General features: G+C 42.6%; 1 protein-coding gene across 4 annotated transcripts in view; it reads right to left on the reverse strand.

Moving 5' to 3' along the window:
- Window positions 1-21,580, reverse strand: part of CTDSPL (CTD small phosphatase like) — a 92,053-nt gene that overhangs the window by 16,490 nt on the left and 53,983 nt on the right. The window contains exons 3-6 of one of the 4 annotated variants that reach the window (XM_084280486.1): window positions 16,380-16,412; window positions 10,273-10,326; window positions 7,193-7,294; window positions 1,322-1,378 (exon numbers count right to left, since the gene is read on the reverse strand). In XM_084280486.1, the coding sequence (XP_084136612.1) occupies window positions 1,322-1,378; window positions 7,193-7,294; window positions 10,273-10,326; window positions 16,380-16,412 (246 nt within the window). The remainder of the gene's footprint in view (window positions 1-1,321; window positions 1,379-7,192; window positions 7,295-10,272; window positions 10,327-16,379; window positions 16,413-21,580) is intronic. The other 3 variants (XM_084280487.1, XM_084280488.1, XM_084280489.1) reach the window with 3 other exon arrangements.

Genomic DNA, 21,580 nt, shown 5'->3' on the forward strand with positions numbered 1-21,580 from the left:
TATTTTATTCCCTTTCAAAAGCATTCTATAAAGCTTTAGGAGAGAAAATGTCTGTGTTACAGCACCAAACACAACTAAAGCCCACATCAAATGAGAACAGACAATATCACAATATAAATCTCCCAAAACATTACTTTACACATTTTAAACATCCCACTCTGGTGAACATCACAGGTTTAGGTACCCAGGATATTGAATTCTTCTATATAGAATAGGCACATTGTGGAAACTGTCAAATAACTATCACTTCTAAACACTTTTCAGACCACTGACCGATATTTCATAATTATTTAAGTAGCAACAACTACATGGATGGTTTTTATGACTGAAAACAAACTATGAGCTGACTTTATGACCTATCAACTATTCCAAGCAAGATCAAAATATGAACCTATCAGTCCAAGTAAAAATAATTTACATAATGGACAACATTTCAAAAGCTCCCCATTATATTACAATCTGGGAAGATCTGCAATTCAGTATCTGCATTATCTTTAACCTATGACAACCAAGAAAAGATGTATCAAGCAATATGCAAGATTCATGTATCAGAAGGGCTCAGCTTCACATTAACCAGTAAAACCCATCTCAGCCAAGAACTCTAATGGCTGTCTGAAGAGGAACATTTACAGCACTGTAATTTATTTCATTTAACATTTTCAGAAATGACTACTGATTAAAGACACCAAGCTAAGATACATGAAGGGGGCTGATTTTCAAATTATGGGCGTTTTGCAGTTACTGAAAACCATTTCACAGAGTCTTAAGTGAAGTTCTTAAAGAGTAAGACCAAAATTAGTCTCCTTGCAATTTTGTCCACAACTTTTTAAGATACTGAAGTGTAGAAAAAGTGCCATTAGAGGAATTTAAATTAGAGAAAGAAAAGAGGACAGAACTCAGATTGCCACAAAAACTGAAGAAACGCCTTTTCTTCCTCAAAACTGTTATAAAGCTTTGACCATATGAACTGCCAACAGACATTTATGCCAACTTATGTCCTGTTTGTCTGTGAAGGGAATGAGAAATGCAGTATTCAAGTAGATTTTTGGGGGCTTAGCAATGTTTGAAAACCCTTAGATCCTGTTTGAAATGGTTTTAAATTGACAAGGAGTTGAAAAGTCCTGAAAAAAGGTAAAATTGAGACTCGGCAGTTAGAAACTACTTACCCAAGGAGAGAGGGATGTCTGTCTGGGTGATTCATTTGTATTTTGCAAAAGGCTAAGTTATTCAACGTAAAGCAGCAAACAGAGAAAGGTAAAAGCTCTGGGACACTGAGGACAGTCCCACTAATAGAGCAACACAGAGGAACAACAGTGCTTACCTGATGTATGGTTCCATCAATTTCAACAGGAACGATGAAATCAGCATTGCTAATTGGCTAGAAAGAACAACAAGGGAATAAATCAACATCAGATCATCCGAGGGGAAATTTCAGAGCTGTAAGAGAAAAGAGCACTTACTTCTCAGGAACAAGTTAATAAGCATTATTGACTATGCAAATCCACTCTGTGTGTATGCCCTTTACACAGACAAGCCAGAAGCCTTACACAGATGTATTCACCAGATACCATGTTTTCCTCTTCCCTCCTCTTTTTAAGCTTCACACAATGTAATACACCTTACTGCCCAGATAACCCCCACTACCAGGATAAAAATCTATTTGGATAACTCTCATCAAGCGTGTGTGGATGATGACAAATAAATGCAGCTATCAGCCTCATGTGTTCTGCTCCAGGTCATAAATTAGTCATTAATTAAAAATAAAAACAGTGGTAAAAGTAATACCTAAAGGTTCTATTTGAATCAGGAAGACTTAAGTTGTATAGGTAAACAATTGTCAAGAATCAATACTCAAGAACATGCTATAGCAATCGAATTTATGCTTTCATTCAAAAAGGAAGAGTGGGTACCCTCTGTTCCAAGTCCTCAAATCCTTTTTTCTAGCGCACTGGATATAACCTGTGTCTTAAGACTTACTGTGAGAAACTGCTGGTCAAGGAAAGTGACTTAGGAAAGCAGAAGAATGACCTTGCCAACGGCTGAAGAGCACAGAGCCTGCTCTTGGCTAGGCAGGCAGTAGTGATAGCTAAGAATGTTTACTAGTTCAAACACACACCAGGCTTGGCAGAGTCCTTTGGTACGGCTCACCCATGAGGTCCATGATAAAAAAAACTCATGTAAACATACCCAGCTGAAGTTTGTAACTCACCCAATGATCTGCAGCTTGGAGCTGCCAAATATAGTTGCAGCAGGACTGATTAACAGACAATAATCTTCATGGCTACCAGCCTAAAATGAAGGCTGGGAGTAGTCTGGCTGGTAACTGGTATGGTATTACTAAGACTGGGAAACATCTTCACTCAGCTCTATCAGATTTGCACAGACTCCCACCTGGTTTTCTGGGTCAGCCAACAGACTGATTTTCAGTACTGCCAAGAAAGCGCCCCTGAAGAATCTGCAAGACTAGAAACAGTCTTTAAATTTGTTTTGGAGGGAGGGGGTGAGGGCAAAAGTGTGCTAAGAAAGCAGAGAAGCAGCCAAGGTAAGGGGACTGAGAAGCAGATCACAAACTGGTAAGCCTGACCAGGTGCTCTCTGAAAAATGGCAGGAAAAAAGAATGCTGCAGTATTGACCCGATAGCATCGCTTCGGTCCCATCCCAAGATGACCTGAAGAATTTATATGGAGGACACCACCCTCTCCCAGTACTAATAAAGAAGATGGTTTGATCCAGTGTCTGTAAGAGCTGTGTCAGAGGGCAAATGAGAAGCTGTGTTGAATTGCCTTGTCCTGACCAACCACTATTGGCAACCAAACCTCCTGAGCAGCCCAAGCAGGAAATCTCCATCCTGCTGATGACCACAGTGCTAATATGACCTAAAGAATCCCTCAAATATCCTCAGATACAATCTAGAGGGGTTTTTTTAGCAGACATCAAACAATTACCAAGATATATACACCTTTCTGCTCCTGAAAAAGACAAGAGGCAAAGCTCCCATCTGTTACCAGCATGAAGCCCCTCTGCTGAAGATATTTTGCAACCTGTCTAGTAGCCACAAAACAGGTACACAAAATTGTTCTGCACCTTCACCTTGAAAGAAACCCAAATGAACCATGGAGTTTTCTAGCAGGTGGGTGCCAGCTCCGTGCATACCTTGACAAGGCTTGCAGGCACCTGAAGGATTTCTACATGCATGACACCCTTAAGCAAGAGAAATATTCTGCAGCAGCAGAAAAAGAATAGGTCACTGCAAGCTGCAAAGGTTTTGAAGCCCCCCCCAAAAAAAATACAGCTATTTCTAACTTTAACAAGAGGAAACACCAACCAGATGTCAGTGAAAATGACATTCTGTTCAGTATTTTTGCTAACAAGTAAAGCTCACCCTTAGGCTTTGGAACACTAACCAAACCACCCTTAACTACAGATTTGCTTCCCCCACTGGCACTTTAGGCACTATGTAGCTTTCTTGTTGGCACAAGCAGTGAGGAAGAGAGCACAGACCTGGGTTCTGTGCTTCATCACGGTGAGTAGACAGGAAAAGGCTTAAACAAGTTTCCTAGATGAAGGTTTCTGGGGTTGCACATGTGAAGCACGTACATCCCTTGAGTGGGAACCGCAGACAGAGGGTGAAAGAACGTATTTCTACTGCAAATCTCTGCTTCAGTTAGAACTGTTTCTATTTAATAGAAAGCTTCAGAGTTTTAAATGTTCCAAACGAGAATTTCACAGCCAGTTTTGAATATGACTGCATTCCAGACTTGCATGTGGTTTAATTCATTTTCTACAAAACCACATTTACATCCCCTTGATATAGTAATTTATGTTTTTTGCTTCTATTATTGTTTCATGATGGGAATGATAACTCTAATGTCTACCTATTCCTTTTTTACTCTTGCCAAAGCACCCCAAACTTTATTCCTTTAATATGCACTTAACATGAAAGCCTAGTACCTCCTTAAAGCTTCACAAATATGCAGGGACATAAAAAGACAAGAATTACCCTCCTTCAGATGTTGCTGCTTTCATAAAAGTGCACTTTAAATACTCTGCCTCTCTGGTTGGTTTTTTTTTTTAAAGTTATCTGCATTTAAAATATGAAGCCTATTTCATAACAGAATTATGAATTCTAAAACACTGTGTGTTTTAAATAAAGCCTTTTGTACTAAAAAATCACAAATTTATGTATGCTTTTACAGCTTTTAAGTGGGGACCTGCTTGGTGGAGAAGACATGTTTTAGTGGGAAAAAACCCCACCCAACACAACCAACTAAAAGAAATGGCAAAAGTAACTTGATTATTCAGAGCAGTGGGCATGAGCCAGCAGTGGCTCTTGCAGCTTGGAAGGCCAGTGGTATCCTGGGCTCCATCAGCAGAGGGGTGGCCAGCAGGGACAGGGAGGGGATTGTCCCTCTCTGCTCTGTCCTTGTGAGGCCCCAGCTGGAGTCCTGTGTCCAGATCTGGGGCCCCCAATACCAGAAAGATGTGGAACTGTTGGAGAGGGTTCAGAGGAGGCCACGAAGATGATCAGAGGGCTGGAGCAGCTCCCCTACAAAGAGAGGCTGAAGAGCTGGGCTTTTTCAGCCTAGAGAAGAGAAGGCTGCGGGGGGACCTCATTGCAACCTTCCCATCCCTGAAGGCAGCAGAGAAACAGGAGGGGAATCAACTTTTTTAAAGGGTAGATAATGGCAGGACAAGGGGGATGGATTGAAGCTAAAGGTGGAAAGGTTTAGATTAGATATTTAGGGGGAAGTTCTTTACAGAGTGAGTGGTGAGGTGCTGAAACAGGCTGCCCAGAGAGGGGGAGGATGCCCCATCCCTGAGGGTGTTCAAGGTCAGGTTGGATGGGTCCCTGGGCAAACTTGTGTAGATCCAGGCCTGGAGGTTGGTGTCCCTGCCTGTGTCAGGGGGGTTGGAACTCTGTGATCCTTGGGGTCCCTTCCAACCCAGACCATTCTATGATTCTATACATGTGTTAAACCTCCCTGCTATTCTGGAAACCCATTGTTATTTTTCATGGCCACTATAACAAACCCCTAACAGCACCACTGGTCAATGCAGCTACTCAACAACTAAAGCTGTTTCCTCCACCACTCGGTCTTCTCTCACGTACTCCCACCACAGGGCTTGGCATTAAGGTAACACCACCACAGCCCTGAGACTCTCATACTGCAGAAACTCCAACGTTTGCCTCTCACTATTTACTTCACAGAAAAAAGGAACAGGTTTCTTCCCAATGCATCATTCAGTGTTCAAGACTAAGAAGAATAACCTTTTGATTTTTCTTAGATGTCTATTTAACGTCATTTAAATACCCATTAAATATCATCTGAATAAATGGGGTGATTAAAATGAGCCCACTAAGAAAGGACTCTGCAATAAAAGCAAACCTCAGTGCTACAAGAAAAGATTTATACTATGTCAATCGTTAAACATGTATTTCTTGAAAAGGGTTAAAAAACCTAAACACCCAAAACCCCACCTAAATTGAACCTCATTTTGTTTCAAAACCCAAAAATCACAGCACAAAGTTATCCACAGCATTCAGAAAACAATTTCTTAGTTTTATATTTCAGATAACACTAACCCTAACACTTCAAGGTGCCTATAGAAAAGGTGGGGAAGAACTGTTCCCAAGGACATGGAGCAATAGGATGAGGGGTGATGGTTTTAAACTAGAAAAGGGGAGATTTATGTTGGGTATTAGGAAAAAGTTCTTCACTATGAGGGTGGTGGATCACTGGCATAGGTTGCCCAGAGACACAGGGGAGGCCCCATCCCTGGAGATATTAAAGGTCAGGCTTGACGGGGCTCTGAGCAACCTGATGTAGTGAAGATGACCCTGATCACTGCAGGGGGGTTGGACTAAGCGGCCTTTAAAGCTCCCTTCCAACTGAACACATTCCATGATTCATTATTTATATGCAAATTTGGACTTTTACATTCATCTTTCCCTCCCTATTTATGACTCTCATTTAACTTGGAAAGCACAGTCCCTCCCTAACCCAGCTGTCTTTCTAGTCACCCCCAAAAATTCTCAAATGCAAGTTCAGCCCAGGTACAGAAGATAAGGATCTGGCACTGAGGTTAAGAGGTTCCTGTATGTCACCACAAATTGTTACACACCATTAGGCACAACAAAGACAGAGAACATTCTTGTTTTCAGTTTGAGGCATAGGACTACTTCTTCAAGTATCTCCATATAAGGTCTTCTTGAAGTCACCAAAGACAGGTCGTTGCCAAATTCTAACCACAACATGAATTATGGTTTGCCTATTTAAATTCTGGCAACCAAATGCTGCAGGATTAAAATGCTGAGTTCATGCTAGCTGTGAAAAAACAGGAGAGCAACTAAAAAACTATAAAGTTGGTGGTAACTCTAGTTTGCTACTACTAATTAAACATACTATCGATTCTTAAAAAAATCTCCAATATTGAAGTATAAAACTAGCAGATGCTTTATCATGTCTGGCATTTGTCAATCAAAATGCTACAGTACCATGAGCCAGTTCAGGTTATTTGTATCTCTGAATTCTCCTGTTCTAACTTTAGCCCTACTTAACAGAAAAATGCCACTACTTCCACCCCATGCTGAATTCTGAAGGGTTATAAAAGTTGCTTCTACAAGATGACTGACTCATCAGCAAGAGCTAAATGTTATTTGCTTTCCTGTTGTGAGAGCTAAATACTTAAAAACACTCACTGGGGTGGGGACAGCAGCCTTGCAGGGAAAGCCATCTTCTCCAGCAACAGAGCCCAGCAATCGCTGGGGACCAAAACTTACTGTTTAAGGGACATCTACCGAGCACAAAGATGTGCTGAATTTCTGTTCTCCTAGATTAACTATGGCATCACTTAAACATCAAAGATGAGACTGTAATTTCAGAGCAACAAGCTTTGTACCTGTTAAAAAACTGAGGTTCTTGTTGGAACAGTCACCATTTAAAGCCATAAAACTTCAATGTTGCAGTCGGTGTGACTATCTCAGAACCAGAAAAAAACCAGCACCGTCTGTGTTACTCCCCTTACAGCTGAATTTGGGTGAACAACCATAAGAATAATGAAGACTACCAGGGAGAGCCTCTCACCCTGGGAGAGCCTGAAAGACTAGTTCATGTGTTAAGAGGTTTAACAGTCCCTACAACATTCACCGACCGGATTGAAGCTGCGAGAAACCGCTGCTTAATTTACTTACCTTAAATGAACTGTGCACTAAAGTTTCATCTAAATCAATGACCACACACTTCTTCCCATAGTCAGATGCTGTCAGTTCTGGCAGGAGGTATTTAGCTGGTGGCTAAAAACAGAAAGAAAAGAGGAAGACAACAAAAAAAAAAAGAGAAAAAAAAAAAGAGTAAAACCTCTATTGAAAGGGCACTCTTCTGCCAACATTGCTATTCTAGTAGTTACTGGGAACTGAAATACATGACTGGAAGTTGAATGCTTTTCTGGGCTCACTGCAAGTACATGTATGGAAATTAATGGCTCATGCAATACCCAGAGAGAATTTCTCATTTATTTAAGTGAGAGACTTGTTTAGAATGATCTCCAAAGCACTGGAAATGAAAATGGTAAAACTAACTTAACCAAACCAGTTAAGAAATGGGACATTTGATACAGTATCTTTTCCAGGGCCTCTTTTCCTAATGCCTCAGTTTAGGATGCTGCTCTTACCCTATTCAGTCACAGTCATTTCCAGCCCTTATCACACTGTTGGGCATTTATTTATGCAAACTGTTATTTCTGTTTGCCACAAAAGACACTGAAGTGGAGAAATGGATCCTGAAGGAAGATTGCATTGACAACTTCATCTTCCAGGGCATGTCTCCACTCTCAGTTTTACCACTTGTGAGGGTGCTGACCAAGAGCTTCCATGTTGATTACGTACCTAATCAAGGTATTAAAATGATAGCAAAGCAAGGTCTCTTCAACTAGGCTCTTCTACAGCACGGTGCCCTCACTAAGAAACAGTGCCAATCACAGTTTTTCTGAGAGCAATGCAAGCACTCCGATTGCTTAGTCCCCACTTTAACATCCCAATCTGCAATATGGTTTTGTTATTTTAGACTCTGGTACTGAATACTTCCTGAAATATCAGAATTGGGGGAAAAGGCTACCATTAGGAGCTGAAAGTGCTGCCAGTCACTTCAAGAAGTTTCTTTTGATGAAGGAGAAGGGCTAGCTTTATAGAAAAGCATCAGTAGGGAGAAGCTCAAGGCTGAGAGGAAATTAAAGTAATTAAGCACTGGATACAGAACTCTAACTTCATTCTCTTGCTATCTTTTTATCTGCTCAGACAATGCTGCTCCTGTAAGGACACCATCTATCATGTTGTTTGCTTTTCAGTAGCCTTCTGCAGAGGTGCTTGCAGGGACCTGAGGCCATCCCTTTGCTGACAGCGGGTGACAACAGAAGAGTCAGCCACCCTCACAACACCCTGCAGCACCAAGTGCAGCCTCTTCATTAACCACTGATTGATTTCAGGAGCTGTCTTAAGTTGATAGATACCAGCCAATGGTGCCTAGGAAGTTCTTGCTTAAATGAAGTAACTAACATGTGAGATTCTAGACTTAAATCTGCTGCTTAACACCTGTAAAGTACAGATCCATCGCAGTAACCTCACCACACCGAAATTCATAGGACACCCCTTTCTGGGTTACAGGCAGCCCTGTGCCTGCATTACTTCCACAACTGCTCAAGCTCTACCTCTGCTTCTTTGCAACTAGGACCAGATCTAAAGAATTTAGTTTTCTCACTCCTAGTTCAAAATGCAAGAGGTATTTAGGCAGTTCACCTCAAGTTTTCAAAGTAAGATTACAGATTTGCAACCTAAATAGCCTAAAAGCTTACCGAAAGAATAATCAAATGCATTTAGAGACAATAATCCTCAGAATCCATGTTCTGATACTGGGGGTTTTGTCTTTGGAGAAAAAGGTAGGAACATCCTGAGAAATCTTAAATGCACTTTTTTGTTTTTACAGAATAGTTCAGTTCTTAAGACTGTTAAAAGCCGCTAATTTCTTCTGCTATGTAAATTCTTTTTCAAACTGAAAATATCTACCTATGTATAAGGAAAATCCATGGAAACAGATCTTCCTTCATACAACAATATTCCTCTGAAAAACACAAGCACTGTTGTACCAGAGATATCTTTGGCTTTTCTCTGGAAATCAGTATACTTGTCAAGAAGAGGATGGACATAGACCAAGGACTAAATAAAGTGAGAACTTTTAACTCTGAGAATCTGAATTCCTTGACTGCATGGTGAGACAGGCTGTTGCCATCCTCCTCCTTCTCTTCCTCCCGCAGCTCTGCAGCAGCTGGGAGAAGAACCACCTTACCTGCAGTATCTACACAGAAATATTGGTTACTGCTGGAGTTTCCCTCCCTTTTCAATGCTGCTGTAGGAGGTAACATGTAATTACTGACTTAATTTCCCTAACACAACTACACCTCAAGATTTTTTTCCTGGGGAAGATCTCCCACTGGGGCATGCCAAGCTTTGCCTTCTCAAATCCCATCTGATCCTGTTTTTGCAGACAACTTGTCAACAGTGTGAACATTTGAAGAGTAGAAAAAATAATAATTTCCATTTCAAAACCTGCATCTGGGTTACTCTCAACCCTGAAACCACATTTGCCACCTGAAAACCTAACAGGGACAAGGCAACTATTCTGAGGCCGAAGGCACTGCCAGTTGCAAGACTGCAAAACATCTGGAGTAGGGCTTTGGAGCAAGGATGACATTTTTGAGGCTTTAGGAACTTAAAGGATTTGTACATCGAGTACCAGTCCATTGGTTTTGTTGTTCAAGCTTTGTGATCCAAAGCAATTTCCACATGCCAAGAGTCCCACAGCTTTTAGGCAGAAACAAGCATTACTCAATATTGTATTTTAATTTCCCCACTAATGGAGACATATCCAAGGAGAGTTCTCATTACCAGATTTCTGTCATAGTTAAAGCAAATAGCTATGGATCTTTGATAATGAATTACTTTAAACACAGTAGCTTTAAAGAGATCAAAACCCATTAATTAAGAGTATTTAATTGTGGCTAACAGCAGCTCATATTTACTATGCGATACTCTCTCTGAAACACTGCAGACTTCCAGAGAGCTCAGCAGAAAAAGAACGTGCTATCTCAGTACTGTAAGCCCTAGCTTGGTCTTCAATTCCAACAAGACATAAATTGTACACAAGTTAAAGCTTTTAAACTAGTCACTGTTTGGGATTTCTGCATTCCAGCCAGGTCTCACGGCTGATCAGCTTAACAGACCTTGTAGTGAAACGACTGCTGCACTGCTTCAGTCCCGTGGAAATAGCATATTCCCTAAGGAAAAAACAAAAAATAAAAGGGGGGGTGGTGGTGGAAAAAACAGGACTTTTGTTTGAAGCATAAACAGCAGGTCAACACAAACCTTTCAGAAATTTACTGTATATAACAATCATCACCTTTCTTCCCTGTAGGCCCTGATTTCCCGCAGAGACGAGTATGGGAATTAATAAGCCCTTTCTTTGTGTACTGGAAATGTTGTCTAGAGTAAGTGCAGCACATTAATTTGCTGTTCATGTTCCCTTCAATTCACACTTTTGGTCGCAGGCTGCATAGTTAACAGCTTCTCCCAGCAGTTACACATAGAGATACTCTAATAGAAGATAAATTATTCCCACTTAAACCACAGCTGCCAAAAGGCTCTAGCTCCTGTCGTGAAACAGTTCACAAAACAACCTCTAGAAAAAAACAGGTGTAACAAGAAATTGTCAAAAAGTGAAAAAAAATAAACAATATCCCAGTGTTACGAGTGAATTTTGCAGAGATACTGGGAGTACTTTTGGTACCATGCCTTAATACTGGGCTTTTAATTTGAAAAAAGGAAAGGGACCCTTCCATCTCATTTTAGCAGATGCTAAGTATGGCTTTGCATATCCATCTACCTCTTCATTCAAAAGAATGGAAACAAGTGCTGGAGTTGCTACAGGTCTACTTTGATTTCTCTACCATACTCCTTTCCAAACAGAGCTGAGAACTGGACAGGCATCCTGACCTACACTGAATGCAGTTTCAAGTCAGGTGTATCACAGCTGGAATTGTTTTTTCTCATTTTGTGTGTTTATGTATTGGGTTTGTGTGGGAAGGTTTTGGTTGTGGGGAGGCTACAGGGGTGGCTTTTGTGAGAAGCTGCTAGAAGCTACCCCCATGTCCCACAGAGCCAATGCAGCTGTTTCCAAGATAAACCCACTGCTGGCCAAGGCTGAGCCCATCAGCAACTAGAGTCCACCTTGCCTCTGGGAGAACGTATTTAAGAAGGAGAAAACCCGCCAGGAGCAATTGGAGCCAGAGAGAGGAGTGAGAAGATGCAAACAGAAGAATTCTGCAGACACCAAGGTCAGTGCAGGAGGGGTGGGAGGTGCTCCAGGCACCAGAGCAGAGGTACCCTGCAGCCCATGGAGAAGAACATGGTGGGGCAGGTTGTTCCCCTGCAGCCCATGGAGGTCCATGGTGGAGCAGATAGCACCTGCTCCATGCCAAACCTGCCCCTGCTAGAGCAGGTTTGCTGGGGTACTTGTGACCTGGTGGGGGACCAGGCTGGAGCAGTCTGTTCCTGAAGATCTGCACCCCATGAAAGGGACCCACACTGTGGCACTTCGTGTAGAACTGAAACACCTGAGGGAAGGAATCATGTTGAAGAAGTTCATGGAGGATTGCCTCCTGTGAGAGGGATCCCACACTGGAGCAGAGGAAGAGAGTGAGGAATCCTCCACTGAGGAGGAAGGAGGGGCAGATACAACATGTGATGGACTGACCCCAACCCCCATTCCCCATCTCCTTGTGCCACTGGCAGGGAAGAAGGAGAGAATTTATTCTACTCTGATTTGCTTGGCAGTAAATTCAACTAATTTCCCCAAGTTGAGTCTGTTTTGTCCATGACAGTACTGGGCGAGCGCTCCCCCTGTCCTTATCTTGACCCATGAACCTTTGTTTTATCTTCTCTGCCCTGCCCAGCTGAGGAGGGCTGTGACAGAGGGGGGACACCTGGCATCAACCCACCACAGGTTTTCAGCCCTAAAAAGAAATAATTTTGCAGTGTTAAGAAAAAATAACCAGTTACATCCCTGTTTAATCTCTGACTTATCTGAAAACAGTTTCAGACTGTGAGACAGCAAACAGGATAAAGTTCATCTTTAAAAATACCCAAAGTAGCAATGTTTCTATTTTCTGAAGAAGAGAACTGAAAAAGCTGGAAGGTTTCCTGCTTGGCAGTTCTATCAGCAACCAAGAGAAAATTCCTATTAATTCAAATTTTTAGATCAAGTGCAATTAAGACATGAAAACTCTGATTCAGCAGAAGAGATGTTTCCCTGATATTGCACATACGTACGTAAAGCAAGGGAATTTTTGAACAGACGACCTCAGCAGACTGCCAGATTTTATAGAGATGCTAAAGCTCCAGAAAACCTCTTATTTTGACTGGAAGTTTCAACTTGAAGGTTTAATGAGTGGGCAGCGCTCTTTGCAGAGTCACTGAGGAATTCTCTAAACACTTGCAGTGATTACATTTGCAATGAGCCCTGTAAAAAGTAAACGTCCAATGTAATGGTGACCAAGCTCACTCTGGGCCTGTTTAGAAGATTTTTCTCCTGGTATGTACAATACATACAGGTCAGCCTGTTCCTCATCCGTTACCCCAGGAAGCAGAGCACTGAATTTCTGCCTCAATGGGCATTAAACACATGGTTAAGAGTTGTTGCAGGGTGAATCTCTGGGTTTCAGCCCTGGGGACAAATACCCCTTGTGTTGTAAGTGTGTGTGTGGCTGGGGTCTGGTGGAGTAGGGGGTTGCAGGGGTGGCTTCTGCAAGGGGTGGCTTCTGCAGCTCTCTGAAGGTTCCCACAGAGGAAACACCAGCTGGCTCAAGGCCGTAGCTGTTGCTGACCAAGAGCCCATCAGTGATGGTCACAGCGCCTCTGGGAATCACAGTGAGGAGAAAAACCCGCAAGCAGCTGCTTTTTGCCCCCAGAGAAGGGAGTGAGAAGATGTGAGGAGCTGTGCAGGCACCAAGGCCAGGGAAGAGGGGAGAGGCCCCACGCTGGAGCAGGGGGAGACATGCAGGAGATGCGGTGACATGTGTTTGAGCAAGCCCCTGCCAGCACTTGCACCCCGTGGAGAGAGACAGAGACACAGAGATGAGCAAGAGAGAGATATCTATGCTGGAGCAAGTTTGCTGAGGGGGGGGTTTATGACCCTGTGGGGGACCAGCAGGGTGGAGCAGTCTGGGCCTGAGAGATTGAGAGACATTCTGTGATTTATGACTGCACCCCATAGCAGTGCCCCATGCTGGGGCAGTTGGGGAAGAGCTGAAGCCCTGTGGGAAAGGACTCAGTTGGAGAAGTTCACGGAGGACTGTCTCCTGTGGGTGGGACCCCATGCTGGAGCAGGGGAAGGGTGTGAGGAATGCCCCTCCCCTCAGCTAAGGAGGAAAACAACTGGTGAGGAACTGACCAAAACCCCCATTCCTCCAGTCCCTGCCCTCCCTGTGCCACAATGCGGGGGGGAAACAAGGGAGCGAAATCATGACTGAAGTGAAGCCTGCTAAGAAGGGAGGGATGGGGGGAGGTGCTTTAAGATCTGACTCTAGTTTCACTCTGTGTGTATGTGTGTGTGCAGTGTCATAAATTAGAGAGTTTTCTTTTTACTCCGTGTCGAGTCTGTTCTGCCCGTGACGCTCATCGTGGAATGATCTCTCCCTGGCCTTATCTCCACTCTTGAGCCTCTCAATATGTATTTTCTCCCCCGTCCAGCTGAAAAGGGGAGTGATAGAATGGCTTTGGTGGGCATCTGGCCTCCAGCCAGGGCCAAACCACCACACCTTGTAAGACTGCCAAAAAGGACCACTCATATTTGAAAAAGAAAGCCTAAAATTTAACATTGGCTTTGCCTCTTCATTTCTACCTCCTTCTCCCTGTGCAGCTTACTTCTGCTTTATTTAGACTGTGACGTAGGAACGCTCGCTGGCTTCTGTTTGACAGCGAGAAGCACTCTGATCCCCGGATAGTAAATGTCACCCAACCGCCTGTGGGCGATGGTTGCTTGACAACACTTGCACGTCCCGCTGGAAGAAAGTATGGGATGGCAGGGGAGAAGAGGAACAAGCGTGTTTAAAGTCACCTGCCCACTAAGAACTCTACGTCACGACTGCACAAGTTAATTTTGCTGCCTTATTGAAGTGCTGGAATATAGGTCAGCAAAATTACAGCTGAGTTACTAAAAAAGAAAGGGGAAAAAAAAAGAGAAAACCTTCTTGAATCATTCATTCTCCTACCCAGATCTAACAGCACTGCTACTGCTTTAACATGGCAAAGACAGCGGCCTAGCAAAGGATCTCAGTTTGTGTTTGGACCTGACAAGGCTGTACTCATTTGTCTTTTATAAAATTTTGTTCTCTTTGACTCCTTCTTCCATTAATTCCTACCCTCACTCCTAAGCAAGATTTTATTCCAGGTCAGAGCACAGCCAGAACATGTTTTACATTCAAATCACCGCTAGCAGAGCTACTACAGCCACCCAACAGAATTTGGCAGGTATGCAGAAGGAAAAGTAAATTAGAAATCAGTATTTTCATACATCCAAAGTTTTCTTTTCCCACGCTTGCAGATATGCAAACGACCTGCATGTACATGTGTGTATACATATGTGTATGTGTACATACACACATGCACACATATGGATGCGTGAGCCATATCAGAATCTATTTCGTATTATAAATAGTGAGTAAGCAATGAAGAGGAATGTCTAACAGTCCTACTCTGCACTGCGCTGGGGTGGCCTCGCCTCGAGTCCTGGGTGCAGTTTTGGATGCCACAGTACAAGAGGGACACAGAAATACTGTAGAGTTTCCAGAGGAGGGCAACGAGCATGGGGAAGGGTCTAGAGGGTAAGTTTTATGAAGAGAGGCTGAAGTCCCCTGATTTGTACAGCCTGGAGAAGAGGAGGCTGCGGGAGTCCTTATGGCAGTCTGTGGCTTCCTGACAAGGGGGAGCAAAGGGGCAGGTGCTGATCTCCTCTCTTTGGTGACCGGGGATAGAACCTGAGGGAATGGCATGAAGCTGAACAGGGGTGGTTTAGGCTGGATATTAGGAAGAGGTTCTGTTCTAAGAGAGGGGTCAGACACTGGGACAGGCTCCCCAGGGAAGGGGTCACAGCACCGAGCTGGGCTGAGGTCAAGAAGCATCTGGATGATGTACTCAATCCCATACTACGACTTGGCTGGCCCAGTTTGGGGCCAGGAGTTGGACTTGATAGTCCTTATGGGTCCTTTCCAACTCAGGAGATTCTAGGATTCTTAAAACCTGGAAAGAGTGGTGAAGGAGGGAAGTGATCTGCACAGTTAGAGCCATCCTGGAACCACTGTGCTGCAGTACAGACATGGTTCTTATTGGAGGTCTTGCGATGTTGGACTACATGAGAGGTAAGGAAAAGAGGATGAAAAAAAGGCTATTTTGGGGAATATTTGAGTCTTCAGGGGCTACCAAATATCTCAAGAAAGAGGGCTGTGTCAGCAGCTCCACACATCAGCACTGCTATTTCCTGGAAAATTCTGCAATAATAAAGTAATATAAACAGCAAAGGGGCTGAGAACCCCCCCGTATTTCCAGATTTAATTAGTCTAAGTCTTCACCCACACATAAAACATGTAGAAAAAGAGCAGCTTTTGGACCAAAAAAAAGTTAAACCTAATTACATTAAAAGCTTGAGTTTGAAGATTTTTTTCCTTCCTTTTATTTAATTTTGAAAAATAATTCAGATGCCAAATGGCATTCCAAGTTTAATCTCAGGAAGATAAGCAGAAATATTAAGGCCCATAAACCAGCAGCTGATACCAAGAGCATCATGTGAAATGAGTGCAGTAACGCAGCTATGGTCAGGTCAGCGCACCCTTTATTTTCCTGAAGTCGCTAGCTTCAAATAAGATATGTAGTTTCTAACTCTTCTTTCCCAATTGGAATAGAGGGGAAAATTAGAGGAAAAGGTTTTTGTAACTGTGTCCCACATAGCGATGATGAGTCACCTTTCGCCTCTATTAAAATAAGCAACGTCAACCTTCAGCCTGCTTCAAGCATTTTCAAACTGATAAAAAGATCAAGAACTTAACTGAGATGTGAGATGAAAAAAAAACCCACATAAAACCCAAACTCTTCTTTTTTTTTTGTCCCTGTACAACCCATGCAGTTCAATTCATCTCAGAGCATACAACATCGCAGACAGAACATAAAATCCTTTTGTTAACATGCAACACAAACCAGACCTGTTAGACCGCAAACATAAGATGAATCAAAGCAAAAGTTATGAAAATTATTAAAAGAAAAAAGGGATAAAAATACATACACTTGGTATAGGCATGACCTGCATCTGGTCACCCTGGGGAAAAAGAAAAAAAATAAAAAAAATCACTGTAAGGGTAATGGCTTTTAAAGGGTAGAACAAAGGTCTGAAGCAGTAAAAGTAGCACTCAAAACATTTTAAACCAAAAGTTCAAAGTATTCAGGAAACCAGGGTAAAAAAAAGAAAATAAAATAAAAAAACAGGATCTTGCATTTTAGTTGCTGAAATGATCTGTTAGTATAACGGCATTTATGGTTTTTAGGAGACTGGACTGGTAAAACCCATGCTATGATTAATAAGAGATGGTAATAGGAAAGTACCTGTATTTACTGTAACTTTTTTCACCTTTAAGATCTGCTAATGGGTATACTGGTGCATTTTCACTGCAGCAACAAGAGGCTCAGCCAGACCTCAGTAGCAGGACAGAAGCCCACACCTCAAAGCTAACTTTGCTTGAGCCAACTGCCTCAGAATAAACAGCATTTTCATGTAGGCAACAACAAAACGTCCAAGAAGGAGATGATGATGATAAACCAATCCAAGAAATCCCACTTTCTTCTACCAGAAAGAGCCAATAGTGTCAGTGCTCTTCCCATGGTCTCACTTCTGTATTCTACTTGGGAGAAGACAGTCTTTGACCAACTTGACCTTTTCTTCTCGTCCTGGGACCAAACATACAAAGATGCTTCCCATGTACAGCTCCCAAATGGAGAAAGGCCAGTCACAGGGTCACCAACTCAAAATGTCAACACAACATTGGCCAGTAGGCTGACTCTGTTTATTGAAAGAGCCGTTCTCCATGTTAGAACATCCTCTTCCAGCTGAAAAAAGTCTTATGCTCGCTTCTTTTAGAGTCAAACATAGCATTGTCACATCTTTGACAAATGTAGTGTTATTTTTAAAGTCCTCTCTTTAATTGTTACAACAGCAGAAACTTGACCAAAATCCAGAGAAGCTGATGAAGCTGCTAGAGAGCAACTACCACCAGCTATCAAGAAGTTTGCTTTCCTAAAAAAAAGTATCTGATTTCTATAAAAACAAACAAAACCAGGTAAGAGTCCAATTTTTCCTCAAGATAATGGCAAAAAAAAAAAAAGCAAGCATCATTTAAATTGGCACACTGATGTCCTGTTAGTGGATCGTCATCTGAATTTCGTGGGCCATTTGAGAAAGGAGTGAATTTGAGTAGGTGCCAGTCAGATTAGCTGGCCCAGAATCAAACTGTTATCAAGGATACGGTTACGCAGGCAGAGCCCAGATTGTGAACCCATGTTGTGTTGTGGTTTGTTTTGTAAGGTGCTTTTTGCATTCACTGGTAGAGAATCAAATACAACTGGAGCGATCCACAGTTATGGTACAAGCTTATCTCAGGCTTGGCCACAAATAGAGCTGTGTGTGGCATCAGGTTTTCCCACAGACTTCAAGGGGCACTCACCACAATGTAACTTGCTCTCTGTTTTGGCAATCTCTTGAAGCAAGAGGTTCACCCCATGGCATTGCTGTTAAGTCTGACTTTCATGGGAATCCCGAAACTAAGTTGCCAAAAGACTTGCCTTACTGTTATCTTTATTTTTCTTCCAGAATTTGTTAAATAAAAAAAAAAACAAAACAAACCAACCCAAAAAAGAACCCAACATTTAAAACAAGCAGATTTCCTAAGAGGAACTCTAAAAGCACCTATGCAAAAATCAAAATGGTAAGGGTGACAACTGGGAAAACAAGCAGAAAGATAAATGCAAGTCTGCCGGTAAAGTCTACATGTTTGGGAACAGGCAAAAGCATTTTAAAAACAAGCCTGCTATGGGAAACTTTTAAAAAGTGTCCTGCCTCATTTCCTGATGCCTTGGAACAGGAAGGGAAGTAGGTCAGAATGCTATCGTTTGAAATAGATGAGAGATGACTGCATTCGTTTAAGTCTTTCCATGAGCTCCTGATGCTGGTAACAGGACAAAGCTGTTCCTAGAGTGCTGAAATTTCCCCATTGTATAACTATGATAACCCAGGAACTGATTTGGCCAGGCATTGAAGTCTGGGGTTTTTTTCATGGCACAATATATACAGGTCAAACAATGAATCCTACTTCTCTCTTCAGTAATTTTAGTTTGAGACACAGGACATTTTCAGTGCTGAACCCTGTTTATAGCTGCATACGGGCTCAAGTAGCATCAAGTGACAGACCCCAGTATTTTGCTTTTTTGAGACTGGTCTGTATTCAAAGATAAGGAGCTGTTTCATTTTAAAGAATAATGAATTTCTGAGATGGGAGCTGATCAAACCCCAGGTTTATCATAGTTGTTTCTTTAACACAAAGCTTACACCAGATTCTGATAGGCTTTTTCACAATTTGACTCTTCATTGACTTGGACTATTGACATTTTTCCCTTAATATAGAAGGCTTTTTTTGGGGAGGCAAAGGAGGTCAGAATGAGTATGGAAAGATGAGGAATCAAACAGAGCTGTGTAGAGGGGATTTTATGGTCATTCTCAACAGAATGACCATACCACATGCTGATGGTGGCCAACAGAACTAAACACCAGGAGTTTTGTTTTCTCTGATCAGTGAAGATTAGGCAGGAGAGAGTACTTCTGTTTGCAGTAATCTCACTTATCTACCTCTACACTAGGCAGTGAGACTGGTTTCCACATCTGTTTGGAAAGCACATTGTTAACAGTCTCCTCATCAAAGCGTCCACGCTCACGTTTCTCACCTGGAGTACTGTGCCCAACTCTGGAGCCCTCAACACAAGGAGGGCTTGGAGTAGGTCCAGAGGAGGGACACAACGATGATCAGAGGGCTAAAGCACCTCTCCTACAAAGACAGGCTGAGACAACTGGGGTTGTTTAGCCTGGAGAAGAGAAGGCTCAGGGAGACCCTGTAGAGGCCTTCCAGTACCTGGAGGAGACTTACAGGAAAGCAGTGGAGGGACTGTTTGTGAGGGCATATAGTGATAGGATAAGGAGCAATGGTTTTAAACTTGAGCTGGGTAGGTTCAGTTTATATATTAGGAAGAAGTTCTTCACTATGAAGGTGGCAGATGACTGGCACAGATCACCCAGACTGGTGGTGGAGGTCCCATCCCTGGAGACATTCAAGGTCAGTCTTGATGAAGCTCTGAGGAACTAGATCTAAGAAAGGTGCCCATGGTCACTGCAGGGGGGTTGGACTAGATGGCTTTTAAAGGCCCCTTCCAACCTAACACATTCACGAGTCTGTGATCCTTCTTGCATGAGAGAGCTACTATGTTTGACCTTAAGAACATGCTCAAGCTGTTTTTCTCACTCCAGTGAACCATATTCAGGCTGGACAGAGAAGATCCCTTACACTGCACTTTCCCGTGTGTTATAAAGAGAGATCCCTGAAGCAAACATTGAAAACATCACAGTAAGTCATCAAAAGAGCTTTCCAGCATCATGAAGCAAAAAGCAGTAGGGAGAAGGAGACCTGACTTCTGCAGTGGTTAGGATGGGTGAGGTGGAAATTCAAGGACTTGACCTTTCTGGCTTTATTCCTGTTACAGAGAAAGCAGCAGAGGCAGCTACTGTCCCCAGAATAAACCTCCTTCTTATTCTGTCTTCTTCCCTGTCGAGTGTGGATCAAGACCTTCTTTAATAAAAAAGCCTTCCCTCATTCATGCTTCATCTTGTTGAAAACAAGCTATCTGCCCCATTTTGATCTAACAGTGAAACAAAAGCAGAGGTGACTAGTGGAAGTGGGTTGTAAGTGAAATGGCAAAATGCCAATAGACTTGCCAGAGCTCCCCCACCCACCACGACTGGAGGCGAAGGGAAGAGAGAGCCTGTCTGCATCTAGTTGTTCTCACCTTTTTCTATCTACACAGCTCCCCTTGAAGCCTGCAGATGAAATCTGTATCTGCAAACACTTCAGAAGTCAGGTAACAAACTTAGGAAAAAGCCTAACAACTCATAACAAGAAAATACACAGTTTTTCAAGTTGCTAATTGAAGAAGAACAGAAGTTGGGATCTGACATTTGCTCGAAACAAAAAAGCAATTCCCTCTCCCAGCACACTGGCCCCTGAAAAAAACTGGCTGGAAGGTCTTGGTGAGCTGCCTGCTGCTGAGGAGGCAGGAAAAATTTAGCAAGGGTTTCATGAGGCTGAACATTTTGTGCTCCCAATGACACATCTGGCTCGACATCCAAGCTGCAGGCAGGCTGATATACCCACTGTAATAGATATTGCATCTTAGAACACGTCTTTGAGCTGCACTAAAAAGCTATCTCATTGTGAGAAGAACAAATATGCAACAGTTTCAGTAAATACAAGTTATTATTGAAAAATGTTGTGTTGAAACTTCAGAGACAGAACGGACCTCTGAGTATCAGTGTTAGCATCACACTTGGACACGCTGCTGCTCTGTGAGTAGAAGGTTTAAAAGTGAACACAATACACAATACTTTAAAAGAAGGTTTTGGGCTTTTTTTTTTTCCCTTCTCCTCCTCCCCCCCTCTTAATGGAACAGAAGTCAGCATTGATAAACCCTGCTTATTCAAAAGTATGCTCAGTGTGGTTGTTTTTTGGTACCTTTTAAGGTGACATGACACTTGATTTGATAAGCACAATCAAATCCCATCATTTGGGAAGGTGCTACATGAAGAACCATTTCATATGAAGCACTGATTTCTTTTTTTTTCCTAATACAGCAATAACAATAACATTGAAATCACACAACACAATTAGCCTGAACAACATTTCAGAACTGTGTTTTCAAGTCCTTTAGAAAATAATCTTCTCAGTTTCTCCTTCACAACCGGTTGGCACTGAAAGAGTCGAGACTCCTAAAAGGGAGTTCGCTTGTCACACCAAGAATACATCAGAAGCAACATGGAACAAATGCTGAACTCCTGTGAAACCACCAGAAGCTTTCTCCATTCCTTTACTTCCTCCTAAGTCTTTATCACCAGTTTTCATGTAACAACTCCACTGACCAGTAAAGGCAGAAGGAAAGTACATTCAAGCCATTTTATTCTGGTTTCTCACAATACCTATTTAACATCATTGTGCAATTCTTTTTAGATTTAAAGGAAAGGGTCACAAAACATGAACTGGACAAGAGGCAGCGGGTGCAAGCTGGAGGAGAGGAAGTCCCATGTGAATATAAGGTGGAATTTTTTCACTGTGAGGGTGAACAGAGCCCTGGGACAGGCTGCCCAGAGAGGCCATGGAGTCTCCTTCTCTGGAGACA

The sequence above is a fragment of the Gallinula chloropus genome, assembly GCF_964237585.1.
Source record: "Gallinula chloropus genome assembly, chromosome: 2".
Classification (NCBI taxonomy): Eukaryota; Metazoa; Chordata; class Aves; order Gruiformes; family Rallidae; genus Gallinula; species Gallinula chloropus.